Consider the following 14,375-nt stretch of genomic DNA (forward strand, 5'->3'; position numbering starts at 1 on the left):
ATGCTTTCAGGACGTCACTGATATTAGTACTGGTTTACCTGCAGCCATTCTACAGGTATTTTTCAGGCAGGTCACAACAGGTGAGGGTGTTCACGTAACACTCTAGCAAAAAGGTCCCAACCTGGATTGCTTTGGTCTACTCGCTGCCCCGCGTTCTTAGGTACAGAGGAGATAAGGATGTGCCTTACCAGAAAGGTTTTCACATTTGGAGTGGACCCAGCGGTCGCATTTCCCGCACTGCATCATCTTGCTCTCATAGTCGTCATCATCATAGCATTTGTCACAGAGAGGACAAAAATTTCCTGCAAACAAGACGTGATTTTTATCAGAAGTTCAGCTGCCACGCACACCTTGAAGGCTAGGCGGTTGCTTACTAGTGTGCTAAGAAAGCAGCTCTCTGAAAACCCCCACTGGTAAGCTGCCAATACAGTTACATCTACTTTTACAACACTGCGAACAACGCCCACAAAAATAACCTGCTTGCAAGACCACCGACTACTCTAGAACTCCGTTACCAGGTACCCGGGTTTTTTTTGGGGGGGTGGTGAGACTGACAAAACACTATCTGCAATTAGCTTTACAGAGTGAAACGAAAGGACAAAGACGACATACGGGCAAGAAGTTAGGTGGAATAGTCAAGATTTTCTATCCTGAGATTTTTCCCCGGAGTGCCCCTCCTAGATTCCAAGGCATCACGTACAGCAGTAACTAACGCAAGAAGGAACAACCGCTTTACAATAGGAATTTTGTTGCTTTTATGTCAGGAGTCCTTTAACATGTCTTTTTCTCAACTGCTACTTGAAAACCTGGGCCAGGAGGGGGGTAAGAATTGCTTTATATGCTATAGTGTTTAAATTCTGGAAGCCTCAAACTCTGACGATAAAACAGCGGCGACTTTTGTTAGCCACTGTAAAATCTAAGAACCTGGCTTTCCTACGGAAACTATTACGCATGCTCTCATGCTTCACCCTACGACCAGCTTTCACTCCTGTTTGTGCCGTGACAAGCTCACCTGCCCTGCAGGCCCTCTGTTCGCTCTACGCTGACGCTGCCTAATTCAAAACCGAGCACCGGAAGAGGCTGCCGCTGTAAAGAATCGCAACTTTATGTACCTTTAGCAAAGAGTTTGGCACAATCATGACACAGCGAGAAGTCATGAGACCACTGCGCATCCCACCCTTTGCCTGGTGTTGTTGATCCACAGCTCTTGCAGCGAACACATTTGGTACATATCTGGAAAAGGAACGTGTTTGGCAAGAGTTACTTGCTTTTATCCTGTGGTTTCTGTTCTTCAGTCCTAACGACACAGTTCATAGTCTTTATTATTTAATTAGTGCAGAATAAGGAGTTTCAAATTCCAGAACTCTCACTAAAATACCACAACTTTCACGCCCTTTACGGTAAGATGGTGATGATGCAACATGAAAAAAATGAAACTAAATCACAGTATAGTCGTTCTGTCCTTCATATTTGCACCGAAGAAAGTATCACCTTTCCCTTCACATAAAACAACAGCGTACGTAGTTGTGGCGTTTCTTCTGACCTAAAATAGGAAGTCTTACTTTAACAGTTTTCCAACTCTGAGGATATTGCAGTAGAAAACACCTAAAAACTATCAGCACTGAATACACTATAGGCAAAGCTTTCGCACTCGTTTAGAACAAAAATGTGAAAGACACGAAACAGCGCATTAATCCAAATTGTCTCTCAATACCAGTATCAACCGGTAAGCTTGTTGACAAAGTAAATGCTTCTGTTCTAAAGAGCTTCTTCCACGTTCTGGGACTACGATCAGAAGAATTCATACAACTAAAAAAGGTGTAATCCCTTTAAAAATCCTGCTCGTTCAGAACCTTATCAACAACCCACCTCATTATCTATTTCCAAACGCACCTTCCAACGCAACAGGCACCCTGCCTGAAAAGGCTAAGCGATTGCATCAGAGCAAGTAATCTGCAGAGCTCTGGCCCGCAGCGCTATGATCCGTCAACAAGCGAATTACCCAAAAAAGAAATCAAAATCCCTCACCCAAACTTTCTTTTTCTTGGTGGGTTTTGTTGGGTAGTTTGGGCCCAGGCACTCAGGGTGATAGCTGTTTCGGCACTTGTTACACTCCAGCAACTGCTACGAGAATAAGAGGGAAAAAGCGTTGGAACAGAGACCCTTCGAAGGGATGCAAAATCCTGGACATTTTCGTTTTACGTTGGATCCCCCATGCGGGGCAACAGGAGGAAGACGGAACGCAGCGACTCGAGAGGCATTCTCCCCGGCGCGCAGCGGCGCTCGCGCAGAGACCCTGCGCTTCCCTGCTCCCCGGCGCACGCTCGCTAGCTGAGCTCCGGAGCGAGGGGAGCTCTGGGAGCAGCGCGGGGAGGGGGGTGCCCGCCGGGTCTCCCGGCGGTTTGGGGGTACCTTGGTGGCCTGGTGCTGTCTCCCACACACGTGGCAGAACTTGCAGCGACGGCAGCACCAGTTTTCCAGCTGGTCCTCCAGGGGCCGCTCGCTCTCCTCTAAGCAGAACTTGTGGAAAGGCTCACAACAGACCTGACAATACACAAACTGCAAGGGGGGAGAGGGAGGTTTTAGCAAGTCAGAAGGCTGCTCCCAAGTCCCAAACAAGCCCCCTCGCGCTCCGAACGACTTTGAACTCCGCTTTACAACTGACACAACAAGGATTTCTACTGGCGTATTTTAGGAGGGAAACTGCGTGCGTACTTCAGGTAACCCAAACGCATGCTCGTCTACCCAGACTGGGCATCTAGCAGCAAACAGGAGTCTGGTACCCGTTATCTAAGCGTTCTGAGTATTGGCAAAGGCCTACAGGGCTCTTCAGGATCTCCCTCCCTCGCTGTAACACAAGCCAACCGCACCAGAAGAAACACTCAGTGCAGAAGGAAGGGACGTGCAGAGCAAAGAGAGACATCTCTCCCTCCGTTCAGCTTAGGTGGCCCACGTGAAAGCTCTTCTAATTGCTATGCATCCCCTACAAGGCTGGTCATACTAGAAAAAGAACCGTCCTTAAGGCATGAACGCCGCAGGCTCACAGGGGACATGAGAATCGTCTGTCCCCTTGAGCAACCTGACTGAGAAGGGGATGGCTCCATGCCCCGCCGGACCTTCACGGTCCTCACGTGCACCGATGTCCACATGCAGAACTTAGACCCCTTTCCCCCCCAAGTATCGTTCACTCATCATAGCCAAGCCTTTTCTAGAGGGCTAGCACCACCTTCCCAGGACAGCTGGTCTGAAGATGTTGAGAAGGCACCTATCGCTACCTGGAAACGCATTTAACACATCTCAATCCAGCTCTTTATGCAGCACCAGAATCTTTCCAGTCATGTTTCAGTAATGGTTTGCAGCTCTCAGCCGATACAGACATACCTCGGAAAGTCAACACTGCCTAAAGCCCTTTAACATTATCGGGCAGCCTTTCTTACTTCAAGTTAAAAGAAAGCAAAGCCCCTGCTTTACATCAGATGTGGGATTCCAAATTAAGAGGAGACGCGGGTGCTCTCACACACGCTATTCCTTACGCCTAATACAGTTCACCTCCAAAGCAAGCACCGCAGAAGTTTCCAAACCGATTTTAAATACCTTGCCTTTCAGTATCTTGGGACAAAGTTTAGCAAGGACAGATTTACAGGTATTATTCTAATTTCCTTCTGGATTAAGGTCACGATATTTTTTTATTTATTTATTTTGGTAACAACACGGTGCTGTAACTAAGTCATCAACAGCAGAACACAATGCTTTACCTCCACATGTCCACTGCTGGCACAGAGAAAACAGACCACCCTGGGAGTAATAGGTACCGAGGTGACGATGCCTAACCCACCCATCTCCCAAACATTCTCCACTTCACAGTCCTCCTGAAAGTACAAAAGGATACGTCACCATGCAGAATAAGGCAATACAACATCAGCATAAAGTGCTCACATTGACTGCTGCTTTATACGCTCTGCGCCTGTGATTAAGCGGTCTCAGACTGAAATCATTTCAACTTCTACCTTGGTCTACTTTATAGAGTACATTGGAATAGTCACATCTCAGCGCTGTTCTTGCCAAGAGAGCTCAATAATACGCTAGCCTTCCCTCTACGGAAAGCAAGCCTAAGGAACAAGACAAAGTTTTTCACGATTGCACAATTATTACTAAAAGTGAAATTTCAGAAGAATTATACTTTATTAAAGCTCCATATTTGTATAAAACACTTAAGAGATCTCACTATTGTCTCCAGTATCAACACTTATAGATGGACTGAAAAATTATTAGGAAAATATTAATTTTTATTATTTCAACACCGTTGTTCAAAAAAGTACATGATTTACCATTTTAAAACCCCAGATATACCCCAAATGTTGTGAATTACAAGTTACTAACATTTTCCCCAAATCTTGTTGGCTTGGTAAGGTTTTATAGTTCCATCTTAATGGAATAATTCTTCATAAACCTCAAATTCTTGCCCATCCTCACACATTGACAGTTAAGGTTTTAAAGCTTTAAGTGTCTCTTCATCCAGTACTCTAATTATAAGAAAAAAAGAGGCATAACAAGCTTCTAAAAATCAACCGAGTGACTTGTCATGAAGGCTCCTATTTGCAGTTCTCTCTGAACGGCACCAGACACACAAACTTAGAAGTCACTGCCAGCGCTCTTGAGGGACTCTAGTTCCAGTGTTTAGAGCCAGGTAACATTCAAATACTTAAAACATTTTGTCCTCTACCTTGAAATCCACTCGGATTCTGTGGACTCCATCTGTAGGTGGCTTTTGCTTGGAACTGCTTCCGTTAGTCAGAGTGCTGAGCAAATTCAGCGTGCTGCTTTCTGGCTTGCTTATAGGAGGGGGCTTTTCCTAGTCAAGCAAAGGAGCCTGCATTAATCCCAACCCCGAACGTTAAAACTTAACCAGTAATTATATTAAGCGCCGTAGACAATTCACAGACAAAAGCCCCACACCATCACAGAATTAACGAGCGCGTAAGAGTTGCAAGAAAGTAACCATTCTGCAAACCATTTCTTAAGGGCATTCCACACGCAATTACATTTCTAATTCATTCTGCTGCATTTTCCTCTAACATCATGTTGTTCTCTCTCATCAGAGCGCTGGTTTTTATTTTGCTGCAGTGGGGCAACTCTGGGTGTAATTAGTCCCTAAGCACTTCTCTCTCAGATTTAAATAAGACAATTCTTTTTTTGGGTTTGATTCCTCCCCCCCCCATAATGGAGTTGTTTCCAAGACAAAGGTAGTTCCATTTTTTTTTTTTTTTTTTTTTACGGAAAAGCTAGCCTCCACCCCACAACATACAAGTCTTAGAGAAGAAGTTAACATCTGAACCGAATCTTAGGCATGTGCCAGGTATTTTGGTATCCACATACTGCCACAAGGAAAAACCTAACATCTTTAAGTACCAAAAAAAAAAAAAAAAAAAAAAAAAAAATCTGCTAAAGGCTTAAGTAACACAGTTCTACTTTCTAGACAGACAGAAGTTCCAGGTTCTTGACATTTACTGACTGCGTACAAAAAACAGTATTCACCTTTTCTTTTGGTTTCTGTTTCACAGGGAAAGTTGGACGGGGAGCAATTTTTTTCTGTTTGCTTTGCTCTGTGCCTAGGAAGGGGGGGAAAAATTATGAGTATTTCAAGTAACTAACAGCCACCTGTAGAGAAGAAAAGGGAAACAAATCAGCTGGGTAACGTGTGATGAATTTTAGACAAGAATTCTTCCACCCTCTTCTGTGACCGCACCTCACCAACTACGACTTGAGCAGCCTCCTTGAGGCATGACCGGGAGAGGTTGCTCTGCTAAAAATCTGAAGCATTCTGGGTGCAAAGCCACAGAAGTCCTGGAGAAGACGACCTGCCTTGCTGGTCACTGTTCATGCTGTTCTGTACTACGTGCAATAGCGGACTACGGTTTTGTAGTAAAAGATTACACCCTTCTTGTTTCACATTCAGACTGTGAACAGTCAGACTTAACCATATTGAAAATATACTTCAAGACCGCCAAGACTACACGACTAAAAATCACAACAAAGGTGGCCGTCTGTCTCCCCACCCCAATATACACTGTAGTTCAATAAAAAGGAAGCCAGTTCTAAGCAAAATTTCCAAAATAATCTGCTGTAATTTCACCAGATCATAAAGCATTTATCAGTTTTAAAATCCAACAGCTTTTAGCGGTATTAATATTGTTACTTAACGTGACTCAAACATACTGAGGATAAACAGTCCCATTTACCTATTTCTGGCTGGGGAGTCTGCTTTTTCTTAGGCTCAGAAGTGGTAAGTTTAGGTGCTTCTTTTTTCAAAGGTCCTGAGCTCGGTGGCTGAGAAGGAGGGAGCTGTACCGGCTGGGACGTCTGCTTGCCAGTCTTTCTGGTACCAGATGCAGGGACCTGTTTGGGCTCCGACACTGGAACGGAGGAATTCCCGTCCTCATGCTTTTCCTCAACGGGCTTACGAGCAGGCTCACTGCTCTTCTTTACGGCATTGTCTTCTCTCGACACGACAGTCTGAGGAGTTTGTTTCTGTCCAGAGTCCAACTGGTTCTTCCCAGAATGGCTTTCTTTCTTTTCATTTGTCTTCGATTTCTTCTCTTTCTTTTTCGCAGCTAGGAAGAAGAAGCATCAATAAAGTAACACAGACAAAGTGGTGTGACTTCAAATGATTCGCTGCCGTTTTAAAACAAGGGAACAGACACTTTGATGTCAGAATTTTGTCATTCTGTCGTACAAAAGGAAAAAAGGGCACTCAAAAAAATACAGCGTTTTGTCGGTAAAATTAATGCGCTTGGCTTATGTTGCAATCTGTGTTCTAACACCTAGGGCCTCTATTCTGACAGAGCAGCAAGCAAAACCCTTCCGTAGTAAAGCAGATTCAGAGCTTAACTGCGCAAAGGAGAAAGCAGACTCTGTGTGGCGAAGATCGGGGAGTTTAAGGCAGCCGCCTGACCGCCGTCCCACTAACGCGCAGACCTCCAGAGGTCCCGTACCAAGAATGGGGGGATTTAACACGACACGTATGACGGCTCACTTAAGCCTTATGTCAGAGACAAGGAGGCTCCAAGAGACTCATCAGTCCCCATGTCACTCAGGAGCAGGCAAACCTCTGAGAAATGCTTCACCTGAAGGGCAGAGGGGAGACTGACCAGCCATCAGCAGCAGCTCCCTACAAAAGGAAGGAAAAACTACAAGTCCAGTGCTGAAAGAGACAGCCGCTGTTAGGGAGTACAGATGCTGCCTGTACTCGCATCTCTCCTGCAACTTTGACCTGACAGCAGCAGAACGGCCAGGCTCCCTCGTAACATTCGGTTGCAGACTAACCTTTCGTAAGCTCAGTGTAGCCACAACGACAGCACAAAGAGCAAAATTTAAGAAATGAGAATTTCTCTCTTGCGCTATACTCGAGCCAAGTCTTTTAGCCTACCTTTAGCTTGCTTCTGGAGATACGCTTTTGAAGGCATCCATTGTAGATTCTGACATTTCCTCATTCTACAAAGGAAGAGCATGTCGTGAAATCAGAAGAAAAATGCAGACATTAAGGGGGCAGTCTGTAAATATTCAACACGAAAAATTGAAAAAAAAAAAAAATTATCAATACACCTGCTACCTTTTCCCAAGCAATCTTCCCCTCCGCCCCCCTCCCCCTTCTTCAGAGATACGTAAAAGAAACTTCTGATTTTCCTCTGTATTCTCCTTTTGGTTTTCCACACTCTCAACATAATTTTGAAGTTAATAAAAATGCTTACGTAACAACACTGCTTCACTGGTAAATCCCCCATCGATTCCATTTCCTAGATTTGAGAAGTATCAGGATACTTCCAAGAGCTCTAAGAAACCACATCAAACTCTCTCAACTGTAGGTTTTATGTAATCCAAACTGAGGTCATTTCAGACAAAAGCAGTTACTCTCGGAGCGGGATCGGACTAGGTGACCAAGCCTTTTTTTTAAGCGTTCAACTTTACCTCCTATTTCTCTTCTGTTTAGCCTATGATGCCTTCTGTAAGTTGGGCTAGGCTTTGTTTCTGCCTTCGTTCTTGCAGCAGGGCCCGTGGTTTTGAAACCTAGCCCGAGGCCTGGGCAAAGCTGCTAAGAGCGAGCCTACGTACAGATTGTAGTCTGCAGAGTGTTTTCACACAGAGGAGCGCTACGCAGCAATTCTCACAGCTATGCTTTATAAATAGCTCTTCGTACCACAACAATCTTTATTGGTGGCACTTCAGTCGCTGCCTTCTCAGACAGATTATCTAGTCTGGTAAAATCAATTTAATGCAGCAATTTAAAAAAGCAAAAGGTTCAGGCTAAGTGACGTGTATAAAAAATGATAGGAAAAATCAAGGAAGAGTGGTATTTCTTAATGACATCCAGAGACATCTTTGTTATATGAAGTGTATATACACCAGATAAACATCATCTTGAAAACACGAGCTCTTCATAAATGCAATCTGGGAGAATAAGAGATAAATATTTACGTATACATTGCCTTCCTTGCAAAACCCATACTGCCAAATGAAAGCCACTGGTCTCATACCAAACGCTTTTCAATGCTACGCCAGTTTTGCCAAACCGGGGAGAATAAACCAGAAGTGAACTTCAGAAGAAGAGCTCGTAACAAGCACACCTCGAATCAGGATCTTGACTCTTAAATTAAACTGTTTACAGTCCCCTGCTGTGATCCAGCCTCAGCCCAGGGCAAATTCACTCAAAGCCTGTGCTACGGGGTAAATCTGCTGTTCCCTGTCCCGAAGCATGGGTGCGCTTATCCCACTCGGCGTAGGGATTAGCTGAACAATTTCTCGGACACACACTTACTTGCAGCACTGCTTCTTTATATTGCGCCCACCAAACTTGGGTTTGTCTAGACAGTTAGTACAGACACCGCAGTCCTCTGGAACCTGACAGCCTGAACACTGCCCACAGCGCCTTGAGCGTCGGCCCTTCTTCACCGGAGGTTCTTGCTGTGCCTTGTTTCTGGTAACCGGCTTAATTGGCTTGATAGGTGGAGCAAGAGGTTCAGCCTCTTCTGAGCCAGCAATCGATGACTTATCTATCATAAAAAATTTCTAATGTGAATTCACTGATGTCAAGGAATGTTTCAGGAGCGTCTAATTTGCTAGTGGAATTTATTCCATTAAACGTAAGTTCATCTGCAGAGCCACACGAGGGGCGCACGTGAGCGTGTGGGTATACGCACGCACGTACGTGTACATGTGTATATGTACACACGCCCCTCAGCAGACCAAAAGTTTAGTGCAGAACACATGTTTATAACGACTACCAATGGTTAAAAGGATGAACCCTGTTTGAGCGACATTGTAACGGAGAGCCCGGAGCTGTTTACCATACTCTCCCTTGTTAATCACTGGAAGTCCTCACTTCACGCAGTCAACAAAAGCTGGCTTTGTATGAATCCGCAGGCGAAAACTAAAAATCTTGACTCACCATCGTTCCCCATGGAAGACAGTATCTTCTCCCGTTCCTCCCACGGTAAGGCACTCAGAGTGGGCATGTCATCAGGAAACACTGCTCGCTTGCGGCCCAGCGCAACCGCTGCTCTCCTGCAAACATGTTTTATTCGTGGTCCTCGGACTGACGTTTCTGATGAATCGCTCTCCTGTCCCTAGATTTCAGAACATGAGAACAGACAGTATTCCTAAGAAAGGTACCAAAACGAGGCTGGGAAACACGTAACGGAAGCTTCTAAACAACCTAAAAAGAGTTAAATTCTACCTTAGCTTGCACTTTGTAAGAATCGGGATAAAAATAAAAGACTCTCAGCCTTCTAAGCCTCGGTTATCCAAGAGAGGATAAACTCAAAACCAAGAGGTTTTACTCGCTTGGAATTACAAGGTAAGTTTCCACCTGGCGGGAAGCAGACTCGCTCACAAAGCTGTGTTATCAAGGCATTGGTATAAAAGCCAGAGCCGTCTGGAATTAGACTAATGTTCGGTGCTAACCGATCCAGCAGAAGCCAGAAGTATATCAAGCGGTTTGGTAGCTTTGTAGCTGCTGGCCTTTAGGAGGAGGTCCTAAAAGAAACGTAGCACTTCAGTGCAATTTTCCATGTTTTCATCACAGGATCCTGAAATACTTCCGACTAAAAGAAGTCCCCCAAACAGGCAATTGTGAGGGCCTCGCCTTCTTCTATAACCAGGCCAGACAATACAGAAGCATGCGCTTCTTCATTTCAGAGACAAAAGCTTGAGACTTTTCTACTTAAAATACGCGCCAGTGATTTTCAACACTAGTGCCATTAAGGAAAGCAAAAGTCTAAATAAAAAGGAAGTATTCTCTGAAAGCGTATTTCGCCTACCTTTCTGGTAGCTAAAGAGGACTGCAGAAAAGGGTGGTTTTGGGGTGGGGGAGAGGGAAGAGAAGAAAGCGGTAGGAAGCAGTCCCCCAGTCAGATGCAAAATCCCAATGGATTTTACTCCCGCCCATAAGTCACAGATCATCACCGTGTAAAGTTAAAAAAAAAAAAAAAAAAAAGAGAGAGACCGAGACCAACTTTATCTTCAGAAGCCAGCTTTACGCTCGAGAAGGGCCTACAAGAAACATCGCGGCCAAGAAAGACTACTGCAGTTTGCTGGAACCGTGCTTTTAAGAGCGAGTACTACTACTCTAGACGATCACTTTGCTTAGATTTATTCAGAGGAACCTAATAAGCAGCTACACCGTACTGATCTCTAAAAATGCACGCAGCTCCCCCCTGAGCTGACTACACAGCAGCTCCCTCTCCCCCTCAGCTTCTGCCCAGGGCTCCTCGTTTTTGGATCGTTTGCCATCTGTTGCACTAACAGCTGCTTAGCTCGGCACGCTAATTCTTCACGCTTAGGATACGAAAGCTACTTGTGACTTTCAGCGTAAGTTCGAAACAAGACGCGCTCTAGCAAAAAAAAAAACCAAAACCCAACAAAAAACAAAGCAAAACCCTTGGAAAAAGGGATACCTGTGCTTTTGGCTGATCTGCTTGTTTGAGGGACTTGCTCTTCTCAATCTTGTACAGCTGGGCTTTTGCCTTTTTAAGAAGGCTGGCCACCCTCTTGTCAGTCATTGGCAGTTTGTCTGCTTGAGCCAACATCGAGCTGATGGAGGAAGCGGAATGTTTAACAGTGCTTGACGAAGGAGCAGAAAGACGCAGGGCTTTTTCCTTCTCCAAAGCTGGCACAGCGGGGCTGAGGTCCAGATCCGATTTGTCTAACCCCCCTCTACCTTTCTTGGACGTTTTGGTTTTGATGGCTGCCGTCTCTACCAGAGCAGCAGTGGCAATGTCTGCCGCGGGATCTACTGCTGTAGACTTCTTCCGCCCGGCAGTTTTTTTGGCAGACGATGATGCTGCAACGTCTTCGCTGACAACTTTTTCTTTGGGCATTTTACCTACAGGAAACAAAGCAGAGCTACTCTGAATTTCAGACCCTTTCCTCCTTTTCTCTTTCCTTGACTCCCGTTTGTTCTCCTTTTCTCTCTCTCTGTCTTTCTCTCTGTTCTTGTCCTTCTCCAGGCTTTTGTCAGCGTCTTTATCTTTGGAGAGTTCCTCTGCTGCCCTGTCCTTGTTTCTGCCTCTCTCCGTCTGGGGACTCGACGTGAACCAGGGGAAGAGAGGAGTAGGGCTACTAGATGAGAAAGGCTCTGCCGGAGTGCTAGTCTGCTTCCTCGGTCTCTGGGTTCTTTCGGCCGATTCCCCAGACTGCGTTAGGGAATGGGAAGGAAAAGTGAAAGTTGAATTTAAGGCACTAGTGGCAAGAGAACTAACAGAAATGCTAGTTAATGAGGAAGAGACAGAAGACTGTGGGGTGAGAGTTGTCAGGTCAGAGGTACTAAGTCTCCCGCTTCTCGTCCTCATGGAGTGCGAAGGAGATCTGGGTTCCGATCGGATGGGGCTAAACACTCTCCTCTTCCGCTTCCGAGAGGAGACACCCGCTGCGGAGGTCCCTGTAGTGGTGCGACCAACCGATGAGGGCAGAGTTACAGATTCAAAGATCCTGGAGTGGGCCTCGCTCGGCGTGAATCTGGGCGCTCTCAGCAGAGGACTTCTCTTGTGCATATCAAACCTCGTTCCAGAGTGAAGAGAAAACAGACGTGCTGGAGCCGTCGCGCCTGGCGTTGAGAAGCCAGATGCAAAGCCAACGTCCTCCGGTGTCAGCGGTGGGGGTCTGAAGTTATCGAATATCGGCTTGCGAATAAGACCCTCTTTGGCGTATTTTGCTGATGAGAAGTACTGCGGTTCTGACCTGGAATGCTTCAGGGAGGTCCACCTAAACGTCGGCTCTCGTAGAATCGACTTCCGTTTCTCTTGCATCGGCGCAGCAGAAGCGGGAAGAAAGGGTGAGGCTAACGGTATGGTAGGAGGCATAAGCCAAGGGGTATGGTCCGAGATGCTGGAAGCGGGCTGCAGCGGTGGCGGGGGGGTGAGCAAGGGGGGAGGAGGAGAGGAGGAGGACTGCTGCTGCGGCACGCTTGGTAAGGCCGACAGCTTTTTAGCAGTCCTCTGGCCAAAACTTCTTTCTGTTATCGAAAATCTTCTGTTTCTCCTATCGCCGCTGTCGTTTTCAGGGGACTGAGAAACAGGCAGCGGCGCGTGAACTTCTGGAGTATGGCTTCGCTCTTCAGAAAGCGTCTGCATCTCCTCGGAAGCCTGGGAGTCCGTAGACGTATCCACGCTGGGGCTACTGGACCGCGAGGAGTCCGAAGACATCTGGGACGAATGCTGAGAAGCGGCGCTGGACTTTTCACTGGAGCCACAAGACGTAGCGCTGAACCTGCTGTTTGGCGTGGATTCTAGTCTGGATATTTTAATGGGAGGATCGTAGTCTTCATCCTCAATGAACCGTTTGGGTGTTTTAATAATCCGTGAAGAGATAGCGCTCACAACCGGCATGATGAACTGCCGGATATTTTTGAGCTGGGTTCTCCCCTTCCTGCCCTGCAGTTTGGCTGCTTCTTTCTCAATCTTTTTTTGCGCCCCCTTTTTAGCCCTCTGCAAGAGTTGCTTAGCAATTGCGGCATCCGTCCTTTTGGTGGAAGGTATAATCCTAACGGGCTTAATCCTGCGCGGGCTCTGTCTGACAGCAGTCTTCTCTTCTTTCGTAAGAGGTGGTGTGCCATCCTTTTCTTTGCGAATCCTTTGGGGTTTCTCCAGCTGCGAGTTTATGACTAAGGTCGAGGAAGTCTTCACACGTTCAGAGGACGGCGGCCTACCTCTCCTGCGCACGATCTGAACGCTCTTCCTCCCAATCTGAAGTTTCGCCCCAGGCTTAAATTTAGATTTCAGTGGGGAGAGCTTACTAGTTCTTAATTTCTTGATTTTAGTTGCTTGCTGAAATGTAGTGGATGGTGACCTTTTGATTTTTTTCAGACTCTCTTTTTCTTCTTTACTGCCCTTCTGAACGTCCGACGCGTCCTTTACTTGTGACAATTTGAACTTGACGCTCGTAAGCGCCGGAGGTCTTCCTCGTCTTTTTTCCCCACTCTTCAACTCCTTCTTCTTTACTTTCTCCATGGATGTGGTTTCAGACTTGCTCGAAGGGGAACACACTGACGAAGAGTCTGACAGTACAGCTGAACTTCGGTCAGAACCGCTCCGGGGCCTCCCGCGGGGTTTCCGCGGACTAGATTTAACTGAGAGGGAAGCAGAGAACGCAGAGCACACGTTAAATTTCTCCAAGTGTCGGATCAGCGTTACCCAGGTCACGCAAACATTTACTCAGTATCAGTCACGCTGCCTGTACAAGTTGCCAAGACATTTCAGTTAATCAACAAATAAAAATACTGTTTTATCAATACATGTACGGGGTACCTTCCCAACAAACCTCTTCTCCCATATAAAATATGAAGTAGATAATTTTTTTTTCAAATGCAAGCTTGCCTTTTCACAACAACTATATATGCAATGGCACAAAACCACTATCAACCTAATGTTGAGAGGGAATGATAATTCTTAAGGGTACGTACCACCTTTCAACCACATTAAAAGATTTTTTTTTTTTTTTAAAGCAGATCACAGCTAGTTGAAAGGAGAAAAAAAGAAAAAATCCTTCTTCTCTAGTACCATCCATCTGCACTGCTAAGGGATAGGTCAGTAAGGCAAGAACAACGTACAGGGAGAGGTTGATACAAGGTAATTTACTAAAAAAACCTGCTTTTAGCTTTGAAACGCAGTTAGCACTTGGCATCATCAAGCAGATGGGCCAGGCTTCACTACTCACCTCTACCAATGCGTTTCAATGCACGCCCACCAAACCCAGCTATTCCAGTCCTGGGTCTTCACACAGCGCTGACAACGTACCTCATTCTTCACTTGAAACACCCTATTAGCAAGGCTCTCCACAGCAGAATTTGCTGGCAAGGCCAAGCTGAGCAGACCATTGTGGCGAAC

At 45.9% G+C, this 14,375-nt stretch overlaps 1 protein-coding gene across 1 annotated transcript in view; it reads right to left on the reverse strand.

The window, feature by feature from the left end:
• KMT2A (lysine methyltransferase 2A) overlaps window positions 1-14,375 on the reverse strand; it is a 45,713-nt gene that overhangs the window by 18,437 nt on the left and 12,901 nt on the right. Inside the window, exons 3-14 of the mRNA XM_050910884.1 lie at window positions 10,950-13,618; window positions 9,443-9,620; window positions 8,813-9,047; window positions 7,427-7,491; window positions 6,240-6,611; window positions 5,536-5,609; window positions 4,724-4,852; window positions 3,756-3,869; window positions 2,413-2,559; window positions 2,029-2,124; window positions 1,113-1,233; window positions 189-302 (exon numbers count right to left, since the gene is read on the reverse strand). Of these exons, the coding sequence (XP_050766841.1) occupies window positions 189-302; window positions 1,113-1,233; window positions 2,029-2,124; window positions 2,413-2,559; window positions 3,756-3,869; window positions 4,724-4,852; window positions 5,536-5,609; window positions 6,240-6,611; window positions 7,427-7,491; window positions 8,813-9,047; window positions 9,443-9,620; window positions 10,950-13,618 (4,314 nt within the window). The remainder of the gene's footprint in view (window positions 1-188; window positions 303-1,112; window positions 1,234-2,028; window positions 2,125-2,412; window positions 2,560-3,755; window positions 3,870-4,723; window positions 4,853-5,535; window positions 5,610-6,239; window positions 6,612-7,426; window positions 7,492-8,812; window positions 9,048-9,442; window positions 9,621-10,949; window positions 13,619-14,375) is intronic.

This window comes from Gymnogyps californianus, chromosome 25 (genome assembly GCF_018139145.2).
Source record: "Gymnogyps californianus isolate 813 chromosome 25, ASM1813914v2, whole genome shotgun sequence".
NCBI lineage: Eukaryota > Metazoa > Chordata > Aves > Accipitriformes > Cathartidae > Gymnogyps > Gymnogyps californianus.